At 47.5% G+C, this 25,347-nt stretch overlaps 1 protein-coding gene across 1 annotated transcript; it reads left to right on the top strand.

Annotated features, from left to right (window-relative positions):
- Positions 1-11,446: 11,446 nt before the first annotated feature.
- KLF10 (KLF transcription factor 10) lies at positions 11,447-17,706 on the top strand. The gene is made up of 4 exons (XM_081503502.1): positions 11,447-11,615; positions 14,574-14,810; positions 14,921-15,836; positions 16,097-17,706. The coding sequence occupies exons 1-4, from the start codon at positions 11,577-11,579 to the stop codon at positions 16,354-16,356; spliced, it is 1,452 nt and encodes a 483-aa protein (XP_081359628.1). The 5' UTR covers positions 11,447-11,576; the 3' UTR covers positions 16,357-17,706.
- The last annotated feature ends 7,641 nt before the right edge of the window (positions 17,707-25,347 follow it).

Raw genomic sequence — 25,347 nt, 5'->3', positions numbered from 1 at the left:
AAGTGAACTGCTGTTGAAGCTGCCCAGTCTGGCGTCTCCTGGGATGCAGGTTGTACTCACTGCTATCCAGCTTCAGTTCTCTTGCTTCACTGCAGCTCTTGAGTTAGGAGGGGCAGCCAGATCTTCACTGGGTGTGGGATGGGTGGAGCTATTAGTGGGTCCCTCCCTTGATTGTGTACCAGGGTCCATTTTTCCTTCTTAAAAGCAGGTAAGGACTTCCCTGGTATTCCAGTGGATAGGAATCTGCCTGCCAAAGCAGGAGACACAAGTTCGATCCCCAGTCTGGGAAGATCCCACATGCCATGGAGCAACTAAGCCCATGTGCCACAACTATTGAGCCTGTGCTCTAGAGCCCGGAAGCCACAACAACTGAAGCCCGCGATCCCTAGAGCCCGTGCTCCGCAACACAAAAAGCCACCTCATTGAGAAGCCTGGAGAGTAGCCCCTGCTCAGCGCAACTAGAGAAAAGCCTGCACAGCAGCAAAGACCCAGCACAGCCAAAACTAAACAATAATAATAAAAGCAGGTTAAGCAAGAATGCTTAATATGGGGGCTCCCAGGCCCCCAAGATATTTATGAATAGAGTTCAGGAGTCTTCAAACTTAGCATTTTCTTTATCATAACCACATACAGAAAACACACCACAGTAGCATCAGCAGGACCTGTGACTTTGTCACTAACAGAAACCACACATATTTCTATACAGAATTGCAACTACTGCACATTTCAGAATCATGTTTATGCTCATCACAACTTCAATATTACTTCAGTTATTAGATCCACACGATATTTTCGTTTTTAATTTTTATTGGTGCGTGGTTGATTTATAATGTTGTGTTAGTTTCAGGTATACATCAAAGTGAATCAGTTATACATGTTATACAGTACAAAGTCAAGTGGACCTTAGGAAGCATCACTACAAACAAAGCTAGTGGAGGTGATGGAATTCCAGCTGAGCTATTTCAAATCCTGAAAGATGATGCTGTGAAAGTACTACACTCAATATGCCAGCAAATCTGGAAAACTCAGCGGTGGCCACAGGACTGGAAAAGATCAGTTTTCATTCCAATCCCAAAGAAAGGTAATGCCAAAGAATGCACAAACTACTGCACAATTGCCCTCACCTCACATGCTAGCAAAGTAATGCTCAAAATTCTCCAAGCCAGGCTTCAACAGTAAGTGAACCGTGAACTTCCAGATGTTCAAGCTGGATTTAGAAAAGGCAGAGGAACCAGAGATCAAATTGCCAACATCCATTGGATCAGCAAAAGAGTAAGAGAGTTCCAGAAAAATATCTACTTTTGCTTTATTGACTATGCCAAAGCCTTTGACTGTGTGGATCACAACAAACTGTGGAAAATTCTTCAAGAGATGGGAATATCAGACCACCTGACCTGCCTCCTGAGAAATCTGTATGCAGGTCAAGAAGCAACAGTTAGAACTGAACATGGAACAACAGACTGGTTCCAAATAGGAAAAGGAGTACGTCAAGGCTGTATATTGTCACCCTGCTTATTTAACTTATATGCAGAGTACATCATGAGAAATGCTGGGCTGGATTAATCACAAGCTGGAATCAAGATTTCCAGGAGAAATATCAATAACCTCAGATATGCAGATGACACCACCCTTATGGCAGAAAGCAAAGAACTAAAGAGCCTCTTGATGAAAGTGAAAGAGGAGAGTGAATAAGTTGGCTTAAAACTCAACATTCAGAAAACTAAGATCATGGCATCCAGTCCCATCACTTCATGGCAAATAGATGGGAAACAATGGAAACTTTCTTTTTTGGGCTCCAAAATCACTGCAGATGGTGACTGCAGCCATGGAATTAAAAGACGCTTACTCCTTGGAAGAAAAGCTATGACCAACCTAGACAGCATATTAAAAAGCAGAGACATTACCAACAAAGGTCTGTCTAGTCAAAGCTACAGTTTTTCCAGTAGTCATGTACGGATGTGAGAGTTGGACTATAAAGCAAGCTGAGCACTGAAGAATTGATGCTTTTGAACTGTGGTGTTGGAGAAGACTCTTGAGAGTCCCTTGAACTGCAATGAGATTCAACAAGTCAATCCTAAAGGAATCAGTCCTGAATATTCATTGGAAGGACTGATGCTGAAGCTGAAACTCCAATACTTTGGGCACCTGATGCGAAGAACTGACTCATTGGAAAAGACCCTGATGATGGGAAAGATTGAAGGTGGGAGGAGAAGGGGACGACAGAGGATGAGATAGTTGGATGGCATCACTGCCTCGATGGACATGAGTTTGAGCAAGCTCCAGGAGCTGGTGATGGACAAGGAAGCCTGCATGCTGCAGTCCATAGGGTTGCAAAGAGTCAGACACGACTGAGTGACTGACCTGAATATCCACTTTTTTTAAGATTCTTTTCCCACATAGGCCATTACAGAATATTGAGTAGAGTTCCCTGTGCTATGCAGCAGGTCCTTATTAGTTACATATATTTTATATGTAGTGGTGTGTATACGGGGCTTCCCAGGTGGCACTAGTGGTAAAGAACCTGCGTCCCAACACAGGAGACCTAAGAGACATGGATTCAATTCCTGGGTCAGGAAGATTCCCTGGAGAAGGGCATGGCAATACCCACTCTAGTATTCTTGCCCAGAAAATCCCACGGACAGAGGAGCCTGGGAGGCTACAGTCTATAGGGTCTCAAGAGTTGGACAAGGCAGAAGCAACTTATCACACATGCACACACATGTGTATATGTTAATCCCAATCTCCTCGTTTATTGCTTCCCTCTTAGATCTTATTTTTTCATTGTGTTCATAAGAGGGCACTATATTGCTAAATTATAATTTTTAAAATATTTTTGTAACTCTGCATACTATGTGCATGTTAAGTTGCTTCAGTTGTATCCGACTCTCTGCGGACTCTATGGACTGTAACCTTCTAGGCTTCTCTGAGCATGGGATTCTCCAGGCAATAATACTGGAATGGATTGCCATTGCCTTCTCCGGGGGTTCTTCCTGACCCAGGGATTGAACCTGTGTCTCCTGCACTGCAAGTAGATTCTTTACCTCTGAGCCACGGGGGAAGCCCCTTGGTAACTCTATATCAGTATAATGGTTTCCTTTGTATTTTGACAAATTGCATTTTATGAACTTAATATTATTCAGAGAAGGAGCTCATAGGCTTCATTAAACTGTAAAAGGACTGTGTCAGATTCTGGAAACTTTATCACATCTTCCAGTCTTTTTGGTCGTTGGGTCACCCCCTACATTTGTTTTACATCTGTTATCAGTAGCAACATAGCACTTAAAACCAAAAGGGCCTATGTGCTTGTCTTCAGGGGTGAAATGCAGGATTTCCCAAGAAGACTGCTCACCACTGCAGTCAGACTTGGTGGGAGAGGGGATTGAAGAACCCCAAGGGAGCCCAGTTATGACACTTGCCTTCTTCTAGATCTTCTCAACATTCAGAAAATTTCAATTAAAAATGACAGTGCCGACTTCCCTGGTGGCACAGTGGATAAAAATCTGCCTGCCAATGCAGGGGACTTGGGTTTGATCCCTGGACCAGGAAGGTTCTACATGCTGCGGAGCAACTAAGCCCATGCACCACAACTACTGAGGCTGCCGCTCTAGAGCCCGTGAACTGCAACTACCGAGCCAGTGTGCCACAACTACTGAAGCCCGAGCACCTGGAGCCTGTACTCTGCCATAAGAGAAGCCACCACAATGAGAAGCCCATGCACTGCAATGAAGAGTAGCCCCCACCCTCCACAACTAGAGAAGCCTGTGCAAAGCAATGATTCACAAAGAAGTTGGAAGACATTTGGCTTTTGAAAAGGAATACCATACCCATGACAAGATTCCTGGGATTCTGAAGTCTGTATGTAGGTAAAAGTTAGTAACTGAGACTCTACAGAGAAAATGGAAGCTCATACTTTTAAGCAGGCTGTAAGAACTCCATAATCTTGATGTGTCGAGTGATAGATTATGTTAATAAACAAAAATCTAGGTTACAAAGTAGCATATTTTATTATTTAGAGAAGGGGGACTAAAAAGGCAGGGCAGAGAAAGTCTGAAAAATGTGTATCCAAATGTTAATAGTGGTTAATTCTGAGTATCTTTATGGGAGATTTTCATCATTTTATTCCTTTTTGTATCTTTTTCAATGATCAGCACATATTACTTTTGTTAAAAACAAGTAAACAAACCAAGGCAACAAGGCTGTTTTCATTTTGTAAGAATCAAAATGTTAAACAACTCTTATTTTACTGCTAGTTGGAACTCTGCAGTACTACTTAACTAGCTTCACACTTCTTGGGGATATAAAAAACAAGGGAATGCAGAGTGGAAACATTTAATTCTTTACCAAAAAAATCTAAAATGTTATAATAAAACCATGGATCAAATTAGGTCTCCCGTATTCCTGGTGAACCAGGCAGCACTGGTGCCCAGCAGGCGCTGCATCAAGTTCACATGAACCTTCTTCCTTCCTGTTACCAGTTTATTTCTCAGAGCCCCAGTGGAGTGCTGGGGGGTGGGAGTGGGAACAGGGCTGCTTGGGGTTGGGTTCTTCCAGATCGACATACTTCCCCCTTCTCCAAGTTAAAACCATTTATTTCTTCCTCCAATTCTTCTTCCTTTTCTATTTATTTATTTATTCATTCATCTTTGGCTGCCCTGGGTCTTTGCTGCTTCAAGTGGGCTTTCTTGCAGAGAGCAGGGACTGCCCTTCCTTGCAGTGTGCGGACTTCTTGCGGTGGCTTCTCTCCTGGAGCAGAGGCTCTAGGACGCACAGGCTTCAGTAGCTGTGGCTCTCCACTCCAGAGTTGAGGTTCCTGGACTCTAGGGCACATATGCTCAGTGGTTGTGGCACACAGGCTTAGCTGCTCTGCGGCATGTGGGATTTTCCCAGACCAGGAATCGAACCTGTGTCCCCTGCATTGGCAGGACTTTTATTCACCGTGTCACCAGGGAAGCCCCTTCCTTCTCCCTTAACTAATGCATTGATTATTCTAGACCTCCTTCTCAGGGCACTCTCTCATCTGTTTTAAATTCTTTAAAAAGAAAATATAAAGTATTGGGTTTTCCAGGTAGCACTAGTGGTAAAGAACCCGCCGGCCAATGCAGGAGACATAAGAGATGAGGGCTTGATCCCTGGGTCGGGAAGATCCCTTGGAGGAGGGCATGGCAATCCACTTCAGTATTCATGCCTGGAGAATCCCATGGACAGAGGAGCCTAGTGGGCTACTGTCCACTAGGTCACAAAGAGTCAGACACTACTGAAGCAACTGAGCATGCACACATTCATATAAAATGAATATTTTGAAAACTGTAGCTGTCCCTCCAGAGCTGAAACACACACCCACTTTTTCAGTTATCCCTTGTGGCATATGAAGCCACCCCCAAACCTAGGGACATCCCTGCAGACAGAAGTGGGGGTAAAGGGATATTGGGTAGAGAGGAGGCAGAAAATGCTGCGTGGGTTACTCTTCCATTTATTGTTCATGATTCAGTAGGTCGGAAATTCAAGGAGAGCCTATCTCCTCTCCAGGTTGTGTCAGCTAGGCCTGTTTGACCAGGACTTGGAACGCCCCAGGTGGAGTCCTGGTCCTGGTTGGTGGTTGGGATACCTTCTTCTCCACATGGCCGTTCTCCCTTCAAATGTATTCTCTTTATTCAGTAAGTTAGCCTAACCTAAGCAACTTGTGCCTGGTGGCTGATTTCCAAGAGAGTAAAACTGGGAAAGTCAAAGGCTTCTTAAAACCCAGGCATGAAATCCCATTGCACCACCCAGATTTCTACTGGTCAGAGCGAGTCATGAGTCATAGGGCCAGCCCAGAATCAAGGGTTGGGGGAATTAAACTTCATACCTCTTGATGCAGGAATGGCAGTCACTGGAAATAGTTATGCAGAGTGGGAGGGGTTTTGTGACCATCTTTAGAAACAAGCTACTCAACATATCAATGTTTTATTTTTTATTTATTTATTTTAAACTGGGAAAGCATTTTTTTAATTAATTAATTTATTTTAGTTGGGGGCTAATTACTTTACAATATTGTAATAGTTTTTGCCATACATTGACATGAATCAGCCATGGGTTTACATGTGTTCCCCTTCCTGGACCCCCCACCCACCTCCCTCCCCATCCCATCCCTCTGGGTCATCCGATTGCACCAGCCCTGAGCATTTGTCTCATGCATCGAACCTGGAATGGTGTTCTGTTTCACATATGATAATATACATGTTTCAGTGCTATTCTCTCAGATCATCCCACCCTCATCTTCTCCCAGAGTCCATAAGACTGTTCTATGCATCTGTGTCTCTTTTTCTGTCTTGCATATAGGGTTATCGTTACCATCTTTCAAATTCCATATATATGCATTAGTATATTGTATTGGTGTTTTTCTTTCTGGCATACTTCACTCTGTGTAATGGGCTCCAGTTTCATCCATCTCAATAGAACTGATTCAAATGTATTCTTTCTAATGGCTGAGTAATATTCCATTGTGTATATGTACCACAGCTTCCTTATCCATTCATCTGATGATGGACATCTAGGTTGCTTCCATGTCCTGGCTATTGTAAACAGTGCTGCCATATCAATATTTTAAAAGATTTTTTTAAAGAGCTTAAAAACTATGGTAACTAGTGTAATGAAAATAATGAATGATGTATTTACCAGTCAGAGGGGATAATTATTTTTTCTAATCTGTCTGACACTTTCAGTTTCTGAATCAGCCCCTGTCCGCCTCTCATCTCCACTTTACATCACATTAGGCCAAGAAATGAGAGCATATTTATGCACTTCTTTCATGCACCAGATGTGAAGGAAGTCCTCACTGCGTCACATTTTGCCAGTATTTCAGCGTGTGGCTGTTCCCTCTTAACCTCCATCCTGAGCCCCTGGTTCACCACAGGACTACCTGCAGTTCTTCCACCTCTTGTTCCTTACTCTACCTAGAGGATTTCATCCACTCTCCTGGGTTTGACTGCCACCTACACCCTGATGACAACCAAATTTTAATTTCCAGCCCAGATCCTTCTCTTCTGGGCTCCAGACCTGAAATTCCAACTGCTTCCTGGATATCTCTGTTTGGATGCCCCATGGGTAACTTCAGTTTTACACATCCTAAATCAAATTTGGCATTTTCTTTCTCCCCACTCAAACTTACTACCTCTCTGGAGCCCCTTTCTTGGGCAATAGTGTCTCGTTTTTGTCCTGTTTCCTCCAGTGAATCAAGCCAAAAACTCAGCATTCCTGCTCCACACCTCCCTCTTCTTCATGCCCACATCCAATCAATTACCAAATTCTCCTGGTTCTTGGTGTCTCTATTCCAGCCTTTCCACGCCTGCCACTGTCAAATTTGCTGCCTCTATTGCTACAAAAGACTTCTCACTGGTGTTAAATGCCAGGCTCTCTGATCCAGCATCCAAACTGGGCCAGAATGAATTTTCTATACTATCATTGCTAAAAACTGTCAGTAGGTCCCCACTGTCCTCAAGATAAAACGTCCACATCTACATTGCTTAGCAGGGCACACAAAGGCCCTTGATATTTGGGGCTGCTTCCCTTAATATCCTGAATGCCTCATCCTAACTCTCAAATTTGTGAGCGGACAATTCAGAGCATCCTGAATCCCCACCACTCTCTACTCTCCACCTCCACTTCTCCTCTCCTCCAGCGTAGAGGCCAACCAGGACTTTCTCTCACCCCTTCCTTCCTCACCTACCTAGGACACAGTGCACACCTTCTACTTAGCATTCATCACACTACAGTCATAGCTGGCCAGCTCACTTATTTCCTTCTTTCACTGTACTGGAAGCTCCTGCAACACAGGAGCTGTGTCTTTTTTTATGGTTGTTCCTCAGTGTTCAGCTAGTGCCTGGCATATGGTGGGGCAATGAATGAATGGTGACAATATCCACTGACTGTAAGGAGCAAAGAGAAGACAGCTGGTGGGGACAATGTGTTTTAATATCCATAAAACTGAACTCAGGGATCTTTACATGTCAGCCACCTGCCCCACATCTTCCTTCACAGCTCCAATTGAAGGAGAAACCAGCACTATTAGCAGGAGGGTGACCAGCATTTAACTGAAGGACTGCTTACTACTGCTCAGGACTTTCTTTTATTCATGCCTAAGATGACAGTTTTCCATGCCTGCTGCTGTAATGATGCAAGTTAAGGGAAAGGATTAGAAGGGTCCATACTTCTGCCTAGGCAGTTGTCCACATTCTGCCTATAACCTCAATGAATCTTCACAGACAACCTACAATTTTATTTCCTCCATTAAAGAACCGTGACTGCCTAAAGTGTCTGCACTGGACCACAAAGATGATTATGACATGGCCACCATCTTGAAGGAGCTTTTATTTACATATAGTCTACTTGGGGCTTCCCTGGTGGCTCAGACAGTAAAGAACCTGCCTGTAATTCGGGAGACCTGGGTTAAGTCCCTGGGTCAGGAAGATCCCCTGGAGAAGGGAATGGCTACCCACTCCAGCATTCCTGCCTGGAGAATTCCAAGGACAGAGGAGCCTGGTGGGCTACAGTCCATGGGGTGGCAAAGAGTCGGACACAACTGAGAGACTAACACACACACTCATAGTCTACTTGTCTCTATCTCCCCATCCAAGCCTTTTGAGAGCAGGGACATCACCTGTCTTATCCATTGCTGTTGTCCCAGTGAATACAACACATAGTAGGTGCTCAACAAATATTTGTTGAATGCAGTGGATAAATGAGCAATACAATGCTTATTGAATGAGGATGTGACCACAGGCAAGGGTATATCTGGGTGGGAGAGAAGACTGGGAGGGTGGGGAAAGTTGGGGGCAGGATGGAATGGCCTTTTATCTCCTAGGCAATAGGAGCAAAGGATCATTTTTTAAGCACAGAGTGTCATGATTGGATCATGCCTTTTGAAAGACCCACTCTAGTTTCAGTGTGGAGTTGGCCACTGGGGTGCCAGCGGGGCTGAGGTGTTGGGTGAGGGGAGTGCAGGTTGTTTAATCTGAGCAAGCATTGATGACAGACTGACACAGAGTGACATTTGAGGGGTACAAGTGGAAAGTGAGGGACGAGAGACATTTCTGAGGCAAAACTGCTCAGAAATGGGGACCAACTGAAGAAGACAGTGTGAAGGCTGGATGGGAGATGAGAAGCCCATATGGGAAGAAGTAAAAACAAAGACTTTAGTTTTGGTTCCTTTCAGCCTGAGGTGCCTGGGTAACATCTTTCTCTGAATCTCTAGGAATGGTGCCACCACCACACTGTTCCTCCTACCCCTTTTCTTTCCTGTTTTGAATCACTCCCACAAGCCAGAAATGCTCCCTGCTTCTCAGCGTGCTGGAGAACCATGCCAGCAGGCTCCACATTCCTGAGGAAGGGACCAAGGGACCCAGAAGGCCGGCTGTGGCCTCCCCGGGGGCAGCTCCCTGACAGGAAGGCAGGCTGGGCACAGACAGGAGCTTCCTCTGCTGCAGCAGGTGCCCAGGGCCAGCTGCTCCAGTCCCCCCAGGCTCACATCAACAGGATGGGACAGCCCAGGCGGAAGGAAGCCTGCAGGGAGGGACGCCCGCCGCTGCAGACAGAAGCCATGGCAGGGGATGAAGGGGAGACAGGAAGAACTGCCTGAGCTGCTGAGCTGGCGCCCCTCCAGCAGATTCAGGAGAGGCAGTGACAGGCGGCCATTCAGTCCTCCTTCCCTCTCTCAGTGGGCGTCTCTAGCCCTGGCTGATCCTATTATTATTACTACTACTGTTGTCGGTTAGCCTGGGCCTGTTTCTAAAATATTTAACTCATTCATTTTTTTTTTTTTTTTGCCATGCCCGGAGGCTTGCGGGATCTCGGTATCTCAGTTCCTCAACCAGGGGTTGAACTCAGGCTATGGCAGTGAAAGCACCCAGTCCAAACCACCGAACCGCCAAGGGATTCCCTAGTTTATTCCTTTTCTATACTCATTTTGTGATTATTGGGGAAGAAAAGACACATCATCAGCCTTTCAGTTACACGGAGTAGTGAGGCAGCTGGAGGGAAGGGCAGTGATTTCTGCCCCGTTAACCAGTCCAAAGGAGTGGCTTTAAGCCGCGCTATCACCCTCCTCTCCAACAATAGATGTGTACAGGGCACCAAATGGCCCAAAGAGAGCCGACAGGGAGCCAAAGCAGAACCATAGGCTCGCAACCTGGAGGTCCCAGACCGTCTCTGACCTGGTTCGGGATGGGGGTTGTGGAGGTGTGGCTGGGGCTTTCGCGGGACCGAGAGCAGGGGGTTTCGTGACTTCGATTTGGCGAGCATTCCCAACGCAACCCACTCCCAGGCGTGCCCTAGCTGGCGCCTCGTGACCCTAGAAGATCCCGCCCCTCCCCATCACCACCAGCAGTTTCCCGGCAGGGCGTTTCCGGAGGCCGTGGCCCAGGGTAGGTGTGGGGGTACGGTCTACCTTTGAAACAGCTTGCAGACTGCAATTTAAACTTTACTCCGAGCTCAAAACTCGGTTCTGCAACTAAGAGTCGGCTCCAGAGAAAGATAAAAAAAAAAAACCTCTGGCCTATGACTCTCCATCACCCCCACTGGTCTAGTTTTCGGGGCTTCCTGCAGTCCCCACACCATTCTCCCCACAGCCCTGGAGGAAGGATGGGCGGGGCGGACGGGGGCGGGCAACGCCGCCGGCAGTGCAGATGGAGAGGGCGAGCCTGCGCCTGCGGCCCGGGCGTGGGCGGGGAGGCGCGGGAGCAGGTGTCCGCTCGGTGACAGGATTCCCTTCCCCTCGCCTCCCCTTCCCTGGTGCTACCCACGGTTCAGCGAGGCAAAAACCCAGCAAATGCTCCAGAAATGCAGCTTGGTCGGTCACCAGGCTCTTTCTCGCCAGACGCGCAAGAGGACAGGGCGCTTCCAAATGCAAATCTCTTGGCTCTGGACCCTTGGCTTGCAGCCGCCGCCTCCCCCGCCTGGCCACCCGGCGTCCCGCCCACCCCGCGGCGGCGGCGGCCCGAGACGGGACCTCGCCCGCGGAGGGGAATGGGCGGAGCGGGCATCCCTCCCCACCTCCCACGTGGGCCCGGCTCTCCGCGGAGAGCCTGGGCGCGCCGCGGCGGCCGCGCCTCCGGGCTGGGCCCCGGTTCCTGGCGCCGCCCCCACCCCGGGCCAGGGAAGGGGACTGCAGGCCGGGGAGGAGGAGAGGGAGGGGGAGGGGGGGTGGGTGGGCGGGTGAGGGCCGCGTCCACAGAGTCAGGTGGTGGCGGGAGTTCCCTAGGGCTGGGCCCAGGGAAATGCGCTGCCGGGGGATTGTGTACACGCTCCACTGACACAAGCTTCACGCTGCCGGGCAGCCGCTGATCACGCGTGGCCCCGCGAGCCCATTGGCCGGCGCCTCACACACCTTTGTCGCTGATTGGCCGGCCCCAGGCTCCGCCCCCACCCCCGCCCGCGGCTCGGGGCAGGCGGAGCGGCTACCTGAATGGGGAGGGGGGCAGACGGCGCGGAGCGCGGCGGCGGCGGGAGCGGCGTCGAGTGTCTCCGGGCGCCCGTCTGTGGCCAGGCAGCCAAGGACAGCCTTGCAGCCAGTCAGCTCTTCGCCGGCGGCCAGGCAGCCAACCATGCTCAACTTCGGCGGCGCTTCTCTCCAGCAGGCTACGGTAAGTCACCTGGGGATGCCCCAAGCCCTTCTTTTGCCTCGCTGCGTCCGGGGGTACCCCCGAGCCCCTGACATCAGCCTCGCCTGAGGACGGAGGTTGCAGGGGAGTCGTGGAAGAGGAAGAGGAGCTTCCCGCCTGCAGACTGGGCATTGGTGAGGGCGTGTGTGTAGCGGAGGAGGGGTGGTCTGGAGAAGCAGGCTGGGAGCCAGAGACGAAGTGAGAGAGGGTCTCGCTCGAGGTGTAAGGAGGGGAAGGGGGCAGCTTCGCTGGCAGACTGGAAGCAGGTGAGGGGGGGAGATGACCGGAGGGGCGGGAGGAGTGAGGAGACGGGGGGCTGGCTGCCCCGTCAGAGAGAATAGGAGGCGTGGAAGTATAGGAAGGGGGGACGAGGGGGCCACCCTGCACCTGGCGCCGCGGGAGAGAGCTGCCTCCGTCTGGATAAGGAATGCGCCCCAGGATGGGAGGGGGCTGCTCTCGAGCATGTGAGGGGTGGGGAGGCCACCGGAGAGGAGAGGGGGACTCCCCATCTCGGGGGGTCTTGAACGGAGGCTTGCAGGACTGGGGCTACCCAGCAGATAGCGGGAGGGCTGTGGGGAGGGGCGCCCGGCGTGGGTGCGGGGGATGGCACGCGGGCCCGGGGAGTTTACCCCACCCCAGACGTCTGGAGGGGACTCTCGTATCTCTGGAACAGGCAGGCAGGTGGGCTCCTCCAGAGGACGCCTTGGAGAGCGAGAGGGGGTTGGGAGCCGCCTTGGCGACAGAAGATGGAAGGGGTGGGAAGCGGGACCCCAGCATCGGGGTGGGGAAGGTGGGCGGGGGGAAGCCGGGGCTGCGAGACGCGGGGGCCGCGCGCCGAGGCGGGAGCCGCCGACCGTGGGGCCGCGCGCCTGGAGCCGGGCCTGTTGGGGGCTGCACGTCTGGGAACTCCTGGAGATGCTGGGCTCGGCACGGGGGTGGTGGGGGGCCAGAGCTGCCAGAAACCGCGGGGGCGGGGGGGCGCCGCGTCTTCGGGGCGAGTCGGGGTGGTCTGAGATCCCGCGGGCGGCGTGGGCGGGAAGCGCCGAGGGCTCGGCCGGGTCCCCGGGGGCTGCGGCCGGAGGAGGGCGGGGGCCGGGTTTCCGCGGGGACCTGGCTCCTCCTCCCGGCAGCTGAGGCGGAGGCCGGGGGGTGGGCCGGGAACGGATGCGCCCGGGGAGCTTCTCGTCCCCGAGTGACCCAGCCCGGGCCTCCGCCAGGGCGGGAGCGAGGCCCGGCCCCGCTGTCGGTTCCTAAGGGAACGGCGGGGAGCTGGAAGGGGCGGGCGCGCCGGGAGCCGGGCGCCCGCGGCCCCGCCCCTCCCCGCAGGCTCGGGCGCGCACGGCCGGGCGGTTGGCGGTGGCGCCCGCGGCCCCTCCCCCGGGCCGTCGCGAGGGCGGGGGCCCCGCGGGCTCAGGAAGTAGGTGAAAGGTGACGGCGCGGCAATTCCCAGTTCACGTTTCCTGCGCCGCCCGGAGCAGCCGCTGATCACGCTTTGTTCACATGCCTCGCCCCCCCTCCTCCTCCACGCCCCCGCCCTCCGCCGCCCAGCCAATCCCAGCCCGGGCCGCCCGGCCGGCCGGCCAATGACGGGGGCAGAGACGCGGGGACGTGCGAGCGGGCGAGGAATGTTCCCAGTGACTCACCCGCGAGCCTCATTGAGGTTAGGGCGGCCCCATCCGTCTGTCCCCGCCAGCGAGGATCTCCCCCGCCGCCCGCCCCCGCCGCCCGCCCCCGCCCCTTGTCTGCCCCCCGCCCCCGCCAAGCCCGCGCCTCCGCCAGCGCTTCCCTTTCCTGCGTCCCTCGCGCCCCACTCCCTTTCCTCTCCCTTCCCGGCTTCTCTTCCTGCCCTTCCTAGCGCACACTCTCCTTCCCTCCTGCCTAGCCTTTTCTTTTTTTTCCTTTTGCGCTGGCGTCTTGAGACTTTTACACATACATGCGCTGTCCGTTGCAGCTTACGTAAAAGGCTCTCGATTATGCAATTGCATTGTTAGCTATATTTCAAGAGCAGTAATAGCTTCTTAAAGGTTTCTACACGAAGGGTTTTTAAACAAGAGTTGAGAACAATTCCTAGCAACGTAAAGAATATTTTTCGGTGTTTTACACAATCTCTACTTAAACCAAAAAATGGGATCACGTTAATGGAAAATTGAAGAGATGGAGGGTCGTAACCATTTTAGCACTTTAGTATGAAGCATTAAATATCTGATGGGAAGAGCTGTTCAAATACAAAGCTTGTGCTGTTATTTTTTTTATCATGGAGCAGTTCTTTAAACAGTTAAAATAAGATTCTATTTTGACTATTGTAGATTCCTTACAGAGGTTTTTTTCAAATTTTGGTCAAATATTAAATTTTCTGATTATTTTTTGTGTTACTGCATCAGCCGGTTATAATTGCACATAGCAAACTGTTGTATTGAGTATAAGATCCAGGAAACGAGAACACAAACTTGAAAAATTTGCGACCCTTCTCCCCAAAGGTCACACCCAAATCAATCCGCCACAGCTCTTTTTTTCCTCCAATTAGGAACTCATATCTGAAAAGATCTCGAACCATACCTATACTGAGGAAAAATGACTTTTTTGCAGACCCTTCCTTAGTAATTTTGTTTTGACTCCTGCTGCAGTTGGCTACTCTGGAAAGAACATAAAATGTTTTTCTTCCAAGCCAAGCAGTTCTCTTTAGGATAACAAGTGCATTGATACCTTTAACCTTAGGTCCCCTTGATGGTAATAAGTTCTTTCTAAGGTTATCCATGTTCAAGCCTAAGTTTGAGAGGAAGAATGAGGAAGATTTTATCACTACTACTTTATAGTAGGGATGAGAAAAATAAGTTTTATCTTGAAAAGATGTGCAGATGGTAAAAAAAAAAAAGCATGTTGTTCTGAGTGTCACGTGGATGACAACAGTATGCTTATAACATGAGTCTTTTGTATTTATAGGAGGAAAGAATGGAAATGATCTGTGAAAGATCAAAAGAGAGTGTGTATTCCTGGAACAAAACTGCAGAGAAAAGTGACTTTGAAGCTGTAGAAGCACTTATGTCAATGAGCTGCAGTTGGAAGTCTGATTTTAAGAAATACATTGAAAACAGACCCGTCACTCCAGTGTCTGATACCTCCGAGGAAGAGAATCTGCTTCCTGGTACACCTGATTTTCATGCCACGATCCCAGCATTTGTAAGTATTGTTGTTTCAAAGATGAGTGTAAATGATAATGCTTCTTACAGTAATATATCATGGACTCGACCGTTTTTCACACTGTTGCCTATTATTTCTCTTCTCTGTAGTGTTTGACTCCACCTTACAGTCCCTCTGACTTTGAACCTTCTCAAGTGTCAAATCTGATGGCACCAGCGCCACCTACTGGACACTTCAAATCATTGTCAGATACTGCCAAGCCTCACATTGCCGCTGTACCTTTCAAAGAGGAGAACAACCCTGTACCCGCCCCCAAACTCCCCAAGGCTCAGGCAACCAGTGTGATTCGTCATACAGCTGATGCCCAGCTGTGTAACCACCGATCTTGCCCCGTGAAAGCAGCCAGCATCCTCAACTATCAGGACAATTCATTTCGGAGAAGAACCCACCTAAACCCTGAGGCTGCAAGAAAAAACATACCTTGTGCCGCTGTGTCACCAAACAGGTCCAAACGTGAGAGAGACACAGAGGCAGATATCGAAGAAAAACCAAGCCCCGCTGCACTTTATGACTTTTCCGTGCCTTCCTCAGAGACCGTCATCTGCCGACCTCAGCCGGCCCCCGCGTCCCTACAGCAGAAGTCGGTCTTAGTCTCTCCACCCTCAGTGTCCACAGCGGGAGTACCCCCTATGCCAGTCATCTGCCAGATGGTTCCCCTCCCTGCAAACAACCCCGTCATGACGACAGTTGTCCCCAGCACACCACCCAGTCAGCCGCCAGCCGTCTGCCCACCTGTCGTATTCATGGGTACTCAGGTGCCCAAGGGCGCCGTCATGTTTGTCGTACCCCAGCCTGTTGTTCAGAACCCAAAGCCTCCGGTGGTGAGCCCGAATGGCACCAGACTCTCTCCCATTGCCCCTGCTCCTGGGTTTTCCCCTTCCTCAGCGAAAGTCACTCCTCAGATTGACTCATCGAGGATAAGAAGTCACATCTGTAGCCACCCAGGGTGCGGCAAGACCTACTTTAAAAGTTCTCATCTGAAGGCCCACATGAGAACGCATACAGGTACTAGCCATTTCCTACTTATGTCTGAGAAATTTGGGTGATGTTTTTTTGACAGTGATCACAAATGTAAACCAGGCATGTTAAGAAAGAACTGGCCTTATTAGCCAATTCAGTGGATCATTAAGATGTTTTTGTTTCAATTTCTCAAATGATGATTCTTTAAAAAAAAAAAAGTGTCTTTAAGCCTCAAATACTTAATACATAAAGGACCATGACTTAATAAATGCATAGTAATAAAGATAGGACTTTTTTTGTTTCAGGAGAAAAACCTTTTAGCTGTAGCTGGAAAGGTTGTGAAAGGAGGTTTGCCCGTTCCGATGAACTGTCCAGACACCGACGAACCCACACAGGTGAGAAGAAGTTTGCCTGTCCCATGTGTGACCGGCGGTTCATGAGGAGCGACCATTTGACCAAACACGCCCGTCGCCACCTGTCAGCCAAGAAGCTGCCGAACTGGCAGATGGAAGTGAGCAAGTTAAATGACATTACCCTACCTCCAACCCCGGCTCCCACGCAGTAGTAGACGGATGGCGAAGAAGCAGACTAACTTTAACTTTGGTCACAGCCAGAAGCCAGTGGTGATAGAAAAATGCTTCCACTGCAGGTCTGTGGCCCTCCAGTGTGGGCTGTAAGCAGAAGCCCTACGGCCTGGGGAGAACGCCCAGCCTGGGTTAGATGGTAAGAAGTGCTACGGCCACAGGCAGGCCACCGAGTGGCAGGACTCGTTTCTTATCACGTAAGAGAGAGAAGAAAGCTTTTACTCAGTATTTTTTGAAGGTTTCAGGTGAGGTCACCCCAACCACCGGTAGCACAGATTTTGAATTTGTGTGCACAATTTGTTGTTTTACTTTCACCATTTATACTTGAGACCAACTTTTCAATGTGATTCTTCAAAAGCACTGGTTTCAAGAGTGTAGAGACTGGAAAACATTACGGTACAGAGGTGGAGATGTAAAATTGGTTTGTATCATCACGAATATTATTATCCTTTCCTAGAGTTACCTTGTTTACTATTCTTGGTCTTTCCATTCAGCTTGTGGACGTAGTTGTTAAATATATCTAGAACTAGCATTTTTACACTAGTTGCTGATGTTTGGAATTGAGCAACTGTATATTGCTGAAGAGGTCCCAAAGAATTGGAATCCTCATTAATTTAATTGCTTTGAAGTGTAGCTTCAATTTTTTTCTTGTGTTTTTGTTTTAAAAGTTCAACAAATGACTTACTAGGTATTTTATTATGCTTTGAATCTTAGTTGGTAGCAGTTTCTTGTATAGATTTGAAAATTGTATACCAATGTGTTTTCCATAGACTCTAAAATACACTGCACTTTGTTTAGAAAAAAATTGAAGATGAAAACATATTGTAAAGAAGGGATATTAAGGATTTTAGATAACTCCTTGAAAAAGATGGCTTAGGTCATCAGTAAAGTACCCTTATGTTATGAGGATATAACATATGCTTTATTGAATTAGAAAGTTATCGACCATTATTCACAAATGGATAAATGTCCTGTTAATTTATAGAAGTTTTTTGGGGGGGAGGGGAGAATGTGGAACAAGATAGGTGGAAAAATAGAACAGTCACTTTTGTTAACAGTATTTCTGTTATGTTCTGTTGTGTAGTGGATGATATACACAGTGGTAAAACAAAAGTCAATTGTTGAAAATAGGTAGTGAAAAATGTCACTATGTCTTTCCATTTAACATTTTTCTCTATATTGGGTATAGATTTCTGCCATCAAAACTTTGGACCCTTGGAAAACAAAAAAGAACTTTTAATTTAAAAAAATCCTTGTGATTTACAATTTGCACAATATTTCTTTCATTGTACTTTATATCTTGTTTACAATAAAGAATTTCCTTTGGTATATATAATTGGTTGATTGTATTTGTTGAAAACTATTTTCACTTTAACCTTGATGTTGATCACTGTGGTGCTAAGATTTACGGTTAATTTCTCTTAAGAACCTCATTCAAAATTGAGGTTTTTGAATGCTGAAGTTCATCTTTCACATGAGTAACCAAATTGGCGAGTATGCAGAGCAAGGACAAGGAAGTCCCTGGTGGTCAAAAGGTTAGGCTAGGATTCCGTACTCCTTGCCAAGGGCCTGGGTTGGGGAGCTAAGATTCTGCAAGCCACGTGAGGTGGCCACAATAATAATGATAAAATCTAATTAGGAAAAAGAAAAAAGACAAGATATCTACCTATATAATTTGTGAGCCTGCCTTTTCTAAGAAAGCAATCCATTTTAATTTTTAAACATTTTTGTACGTTTTGGTGATTTGGGGTTGAAATACAGCCCCAGCTTTCCGTAAAACCTTAAGTGGCACTGAGTTGGAGAACACCACAGTGAGTAATTACAAGTAATGAGACTGCTGTAAAATGAAAAGAAGGCTGAGCTATTAAATAGAGTAAATTAGTCACCTCTAGAAGTTAGATTAACTCAGACCATTAAGTGAGAGCTTAAATGCAACAAGCATACCAGCATTTAAGCTGCATGAAAGCTAATCCACCTCTGAGATGCACTCGCTAGTCACTCATGAGTACAACTAGGAGGTGTAAATGCCACTTGGTGTATGGTGTATAATTTTGGAGATTAGTACTTTTAATTTGCTCTGAGATCACCTTGTCATGAGACAACATCTTCCACAGTGTTCAACTTGCTGGTTGACCTGGTCTGGCTCGCTGCTGAGTGCCATGGCGAGGGGCAGTGTGCTCACTTGGCACCAACTGTAGGACAGGCACCCTGACCCCTCCAGGCACCTGCTGCCACTTTTCCAGGAAACTTACACCAACTAAGCCCAGCGCAGCTGCTGGAGGGGCCTTGCCTTTGTGTAGTGTCTTGTATGGGGGACCTGCACCATCCCAATCCCTGGAGTTCTGCAGAGTGGAAGAGAGGGAGATGGCTGAAGTATTCCCTACCTGGCCCAAAGCCAGTCCGTGGTAATGACAAAGTCAGTGGAACTGGGCCACCCATTGCTCTGTTCTGCCCAGTCCTAGTTGACACCTGACACTTAGAAATCTTGTAAATCAGATTACTTGAATAAAATATTATATTTCAGTTCAATGTTGATGCAGACTCTGATCTTCATGCAAAATTTGCCCCCAAACAAGTGCCATCTGTAGCATGTTATGATAATGTGGTATTAAGAGGAGCGTTGTGCTGTGCTTGGTCACTCAGTCCTGTCTGACTCTTTGTGACCCCGTGGGCAGTAGCCTGCCAGGCTCCTCTGTCCATGGGGATTCTCTAGGCAAGAATACTGGAGTGGGTTGCCATGCCCTCCTCCAGGGGATCTCCCCAACCCAGGGATCAAACCCAGGTCTCCCACATTGCAGGCAGATTCTTTACAGTCTAAGCCATCAGGGAAGGCCAGTGTAGCTTTCAGGTCAGTTCAGTCGCTCAGTCATGTCCGAGTCTGTGGCCCCATGAACTGCAGCACACCAGGCCTCCCTGTCCATGACCAACTCCTGGAGTTCACCCAAACCCATGTCCATTGAGTTGGTGATGCCATCCCACCATCTCATCCTCTGTCGTACCGTTCTCCTCCCACCCTCATTCTTTCCCAGCATCAGGGTCCTTTCAAATGAGTCAGCTCTTCGAATGAGGTGGCCAAAGTATTGGAGTTTCAGCTTCAACATCAGTCCTTCCAATGAACACCCAGGGCTGATCTCCTTTAGGATGGACTGGCTGGATCTCCTTGCAGTCCAAGGGACTCTCAAGAGTCTTCAACACCACAGTTCAAAAGCATCAATTCCTCGGCGCTCAGCTTTCTTTATAGTCCAACTCACATCCATACATGACCACTGGAAAAACCATAGCCTTGACTAGCAGACCTTTGTTGGCAAAGTAATGTCTGCTTTTTAATATGCTGTCTAGGTTGGTCATAACTTTCCTTCCAAGGAGTAAGCGTCTTTTAATTTCATGGCTGCAGTCACCATCTGCAGTGATTTTGGAGCCCAAAAAAATAAAGTCAGCCACTGTTTTCCACTGTTACCCCATCTATTTGCCATGAAGTGATGGGACCTGATGCCATGATCTTAGTTTTCTGAATGTTGAGTTTTAAGCCAACCTTTTCACTCTCCTCTTTCACTTTCATCAAGAGGCTCTTTAGTTCTTCACTTTCTGCCATAAGGGTGATGTCATCTGCATATCTGAGGTTATTGATATTTCTCCCAGCAACCTTGATTCCAGCTTGTGCTTCTTCCAGCCCAGTGTTTCTCATGATGTACTCTGCATATAAGTTAAATAAGGGTGACAATATACAGCCTTGACATACTCCTTTTCCTATTTGGAACCAGTCTGTTGTTCCATGTCCAGTTCTAACTGTTGCTTCCTGACCTGCATACAGGTTTCTCAAGAGGCAGGTCAGGTGGTCTGGTATGCCCATCTCTTTCAGAATTTTCCACAGTTTATTGTGATCCACACAGACAAAGGCTTTGGCATAGTCAATAAAGCAGAGGTAGATGTTTTTCTGGAACTCTCTTGCTTTTTTGATGATCCAGCGGATGTTGGCAATTTGATCTTTGGTTCCTCTGCCTTTTCTAAAACCAGCTTGAACATCTGGAAGTTCATGGTTCATGTATTGCTGAAGCCTGGCTTGGAGAATTTTGAGCATTACTTCACTAGCGTGTGAGATGAGTGCAATTGTGTGGTAGTTTGAGCATTCTTTGGCATTGCCTTTCTTTGGGATTGGCATGAAAACTGACCTTTTCCAGTCTTCTGGCCACTGCTGAGTTTTCCAGATTTGCTGACGTATCGAGTGCAGCACTTTCACAGCATCATCTTTCAGGATTTGAAATAGCTCAACTGGAATTCCATCACCTCCACTAGCTTTGTTCGTAGTTATGCTTTCTAAGGCCCACTTGACTTCACATTCCAGGATGTCTGGCTCTAGGTGAGTGACCACACCATCGTGATTACCTGGGTCGTGAAGATCTTTTTTGTACAGTTCTGTGTATTCTTGCCACCTCTTCTTAATCTCTTCTGCTTCTGTTAGGTCCATACCATCTCTGTCCTTTATTGAGCCCATCTTTGCATGATATGTTCCCTTGGTATCTCTAATTTTCTTGAAGAATCTCTAGTCTTTCCCATTCTGTTGTTTTCCTCTATTTCTTTGCATTGATCACTGAGGAAGGCTTTCTTATCTCTCTGTGCTATTCTTGGGAACTCTGCATTCAGATGGGTATATCTTTCCTTTTCTCCTTTGCTTTTCACTTCTCTTCTTTTCCCAGCTATTTGTAAGGCCTCCTCAGACAGCCATTTTGCCTTTTTGCATTTCTTTTTCTTGGGGATGGTCTTGATCCCTGTGTAGCTTTAGTGTGTCATATTTGGCTGTTTCCTGTCTGATTTATATACTGAGTTGAACTATTTGAAATTGCTGGTATTCAGCTCTAACAGTTAATTCTTTTTATTTTAAAAACACGTGGCTGGGCCGAGTCTTGGTTGCTGCTGGTAGGTTTTCTCTTGTTGTGAGTGGGGGACACTCTGTAGCTGTCCTCAGGCGTCTCATCGCAGCGGCTCCGGAGCACGGGCTCCAGGGCACAGGCTTCAGTAGTTGTGGCCTATGGGCTTAGATGCTCCACGGCGGGTGGAGTCCTCCCAGACCAGGGATCGAGTCCACGTCCCTTGCATTGGGAGGTGGATTCTTAACCACTGGACCACCAGGGAAGTCCAACTGTTAATTCTTTTTAGATAATGTAGATTTATAGAGAGAAAGTTATAGAGTTACCATATATGCTTAATCCAGCTTCCTCTTTTGATTAACATCTTACATAGCCGTAGAACATTTATGAAAATGAAGAAATTAGCCTTACTACAGTGTTACTAACTGAAGTACATTTGGGTTTCACTATTTTTTCTACTAATGTCTTCTTGCTATTACAGGACCTAATCCAAGGTCTCAAATTGCATTTAGTTGTCAGGCTCCACAGGCCCCTCCAATCTATAGTTATGCCTTGGTCTTCTCTCATCTCTTTGGAACAGTTGTTATTTAGTCGCCAAGTCACGTCCGACTCTTTGAGACCCCATGGACTGTATGTAGCCCACCAGGCTCCTCTGTCCATGGCATTCTCCAGGCAAGGATACTGGAGTGGGTTGCCCTTTCCTCTTCAACAGATCTTCCCGACCCAGGGATCAAACCCACGTCTCCTGCACTGTATTCTTGACCACGTTAGGTAAATACCACTGTATTCTTTAGACACCAGGGAAGCCCCTTTGGAACAGTGCTTGTCAGTTATTTCTGCCTCTCACTTTGGGTCTGTCTGATGTTTTTTTTTATGATTAGATTGAGGTTATGCATTGATTGAGAAGATATCACAGAGTGATAATGTCCTCAGTGCATCTTATCAAGGAATACATGATGTCATTCTGTATTACTGAAAACATTAACCTTTGTCACATGGCTAAGGTGGTGATACCTGCTGGAATTTTCCATTGTAAATTGACCGTTTCTTGCTTTATAATTATTACATATTTAGAAGGAGATACTTTATACCAACAACCTGTTTCTGCTTCAGCTTTTCCCCACTCATTTTACTATCCTTAAGTAGATCTTGATCGAGGCAATTATTACTGTGATACACCAATGGTGATTTCTTATTTCCTTCGTTATTTATTGATAAGAATTTTCTATGTGAAAGAGTTGTTACTTCTCCCCCATATGGACTCGTGTATTTATGTCATTTTTTGGGTTACAATATAATACTATCTGGGCTTCCTAGGTGGCTCAGTGGTAAAGGATCCACCTGCCAATGCAGGAAAAACTCAAGAGACTCGGATTTGATCCTGGGTCAGGAAGATCCCCTGGAGAAGGGAATGGCAACCTGCTCCAGTATTCTTGCCTGGAAAATCTCATGGACAGGGGATCCTGGCAGTCTACTGTCGATGGGGTTGTAAAGAATTGGATGTGACTGAGCATGGACATGCACACACTGATAATACTATCTTTATTATATGACTCTACTGTTCCAACTTTGGCCCATATTAGCTCTTTCAATAGTCAACCATTTTTGATTGACAAAGATGGAAATTCCATATGGTTCAACCTATCATTTCTCATGGGAGTGAGAGTCATTTGGTGTTAGTAATTAGACTTTAAAATTTTTTTCTCTACCTGGATTGCTGCTACCCTGTCTAATCCACCCTCTCTCACTTGGACGACTGCAGTGGCCCCTGAGTGTTCTCTCTGCCTCTGGTCTTGTCTCCCCACCATCCCATCTCCTCACCACAGAGTCTTTTGAAAACGCAAACCTGACCACATCACTTCCTTGTTTAAAAATGCTTCAAACTCTTCCCAGTGCTCTCAAGATGAAGTCTAGATTTCCTAACATGGTCTAGAACAGTGCTATTGGAGAGAGAGAAAGTGAGTCACCTAGGGAATTTGAAATTTTCTAGTAGCCACATCAGAAAAGTTAAAACAGAAAAAAATCAAATAGTTTTATTTAACCCATAATATTATCATTTCCGCATATAATTAATATAAAACTGTTGAGATACATCTTTTTTTTTTATCCTGATCTTTGAAATCCAGCTTACAGCACCTCTCAGCTGCGACTCACCACACTTCAAGTGTCCCGAGCGGACCTAGAGGACCCCTCACCCTTCAGCCTCTTCCAACCTCCCACTCCAATCCCACCTTATTCTCTATATCATGTCCAAGCTCTGAATCATTACATAAACTGCTTTGTCTGCTGGGAATGTTTCCCTGCCCTTTTACCTTGACATTTCTGCTATCATAATAATCATTACCCTTTACTGAAACTGCTTAATATTAGTAAAACTCCCCGGGCATAAGGACCCGTGGATCTTGCTCACTGCTGTATCACCAGCATGTACCATGATACCAGACACACAGCAAGGGCTCACTGAAGCCTATCAAACTGAATCAAGAAGTCTATGTGACTTTAGGGAGGGAGGACAATTAGGAAGTTGTTACAATGGCGTGTCGGATGCAGATCAAGATGATGGAAAGATTGCCTTTTAAAATTCTCTTTCAATCTTTGCTGGTGGTAAAAGGACTATATTCACCACACCTTCCAAACTCTAAAGAATCTCTTGATTGCATTTTTACCAGGAATGGAAGAAATCTGATCAAGGTGAACATACACAAGGACTCACCAAGGCCCTCTGAAAAATGTGAGAGTGTTAGTCACTCAGTCGAGTCCAACTCTTTGTGATCCCATGGACTAGCTCGCCAAGCTCCTCTGTCCATGGAATTCTCCAGGAAAGAATACTGGTGTGGGTAGCCATTCCCTTCTCCAGGGGATCTTCCCGCCCCAGGGACTGAACCTAACTCTCCTGCACTGCAGGCAGATCCTTTACCATCTGAGCCAGGAGGGAAGACCCCAAGGCCCACTAGTTGTTACTGTTGTTGTTCAGTCGCTAAGTTGTATCAGACTCTTTGCAACCCCGAGGACTGCAGCACGCCAGGCCTCCCTGTTCCTCACTATCTCCCGGAGTTTGCCCAAGATCATGTCCATTGAGTTGATGATGTTATCCAACCATCTCATCCTCTGCCTCCCCCTTCTCCTTTTGCCTTCTGTCTTTCCCAGCATCAGGCTCTTCTCCAGTGGCCCTTTATGTGAGTCTAATTCCTCGGCCTGGAATGGCTGGGATGTGTGGCCTCAGCTCACCCTACCCTTTCTCCTGGGAAGACATTCAGGGTGGGGCAGGGACTTGAGTGAGGACTTGCCTCAAGGGCTCTGGACAGTCAGCGACACCCCAGCACTAGGAGAAATGCTGGGAGATGACATCCAGGGACACTTTAAGGGTGGCCTTTCTTCCAGTGATGTCCAACTGATATATATATATATATGTATATGTATATGTATATGTATATATTTATATTTTCCTGGTGCCTCTGGCTTGTTGTTGTAAGTGGAAGGAATAAAATTAAACAGGGCCACATAAATGAGGTCTGTTGTTTTAAGCTTCCCCTGCCTCTTGGCATCCTAATCCTGACAGAGATTTAGAAATTCCTGGCTCTCTGCTCAATGGATGCCCACATTTCCAGTTTGACCTTCATTGGCCAGCTTGGCAGCTGGATGCCAAAAAGGGAGGAATATTCTCAAATATAAGAAAGTGACACCTAATATTTCTTTGATTTCCTTGGAATTATTTAATATTTTTTAATTCTAAGTTTAGCCACTAGTCAGTGGAGGCACTGCTTGGGTTTGGAAAAATCTGTATGGTCTAGGAAGAAAATGAAAAGCTAAGAAATAACATGAAGTGAAGGGTAGAGTCGGGGAGAAGCAGTTTTCTATTCCTGTGATTAGATTATCTGGACCTCGAATATCAGTTTCCAAAAGGCACCCTTTTAGTTTGAATAGATAAGTATTGAGTATTTATTGGGGAATCCCTTGGAGTCCAGTTAGGTTAGGACTCCACCCTTCCACTGTAGGGGGCCCAAATATGATCCTTGGTAGCAAGCCACAGATCAGGTTAGTTTAGTCGCTCAGTCGTGTCCGGCTCTTTGCGACCCCATGAACCACGGCACGCCAGGCCTCCCTGTC

Source organism: Giraffa tippelskirchi, chromosome 6 (assembly GCF_054371585.1).
Source record: "Giraffa tippelskirchi isolate mGirTip1 chromosome 6, T2T-mGirTip1v1.2.pri, whole genome shotgun sequence".
Taxonomy (NCBI): domain Eukaryota; kingdom Metazoa; phylum Chordata; class Mammalia; order Artiodactyla; family Giraffidae; genus Giraffa; species Giraffa tippelskirchi.
Note: the sequence above shows the minus strand (reverse complement) of the source record. Positions and strands in the feature narration are given on the sequence as shown.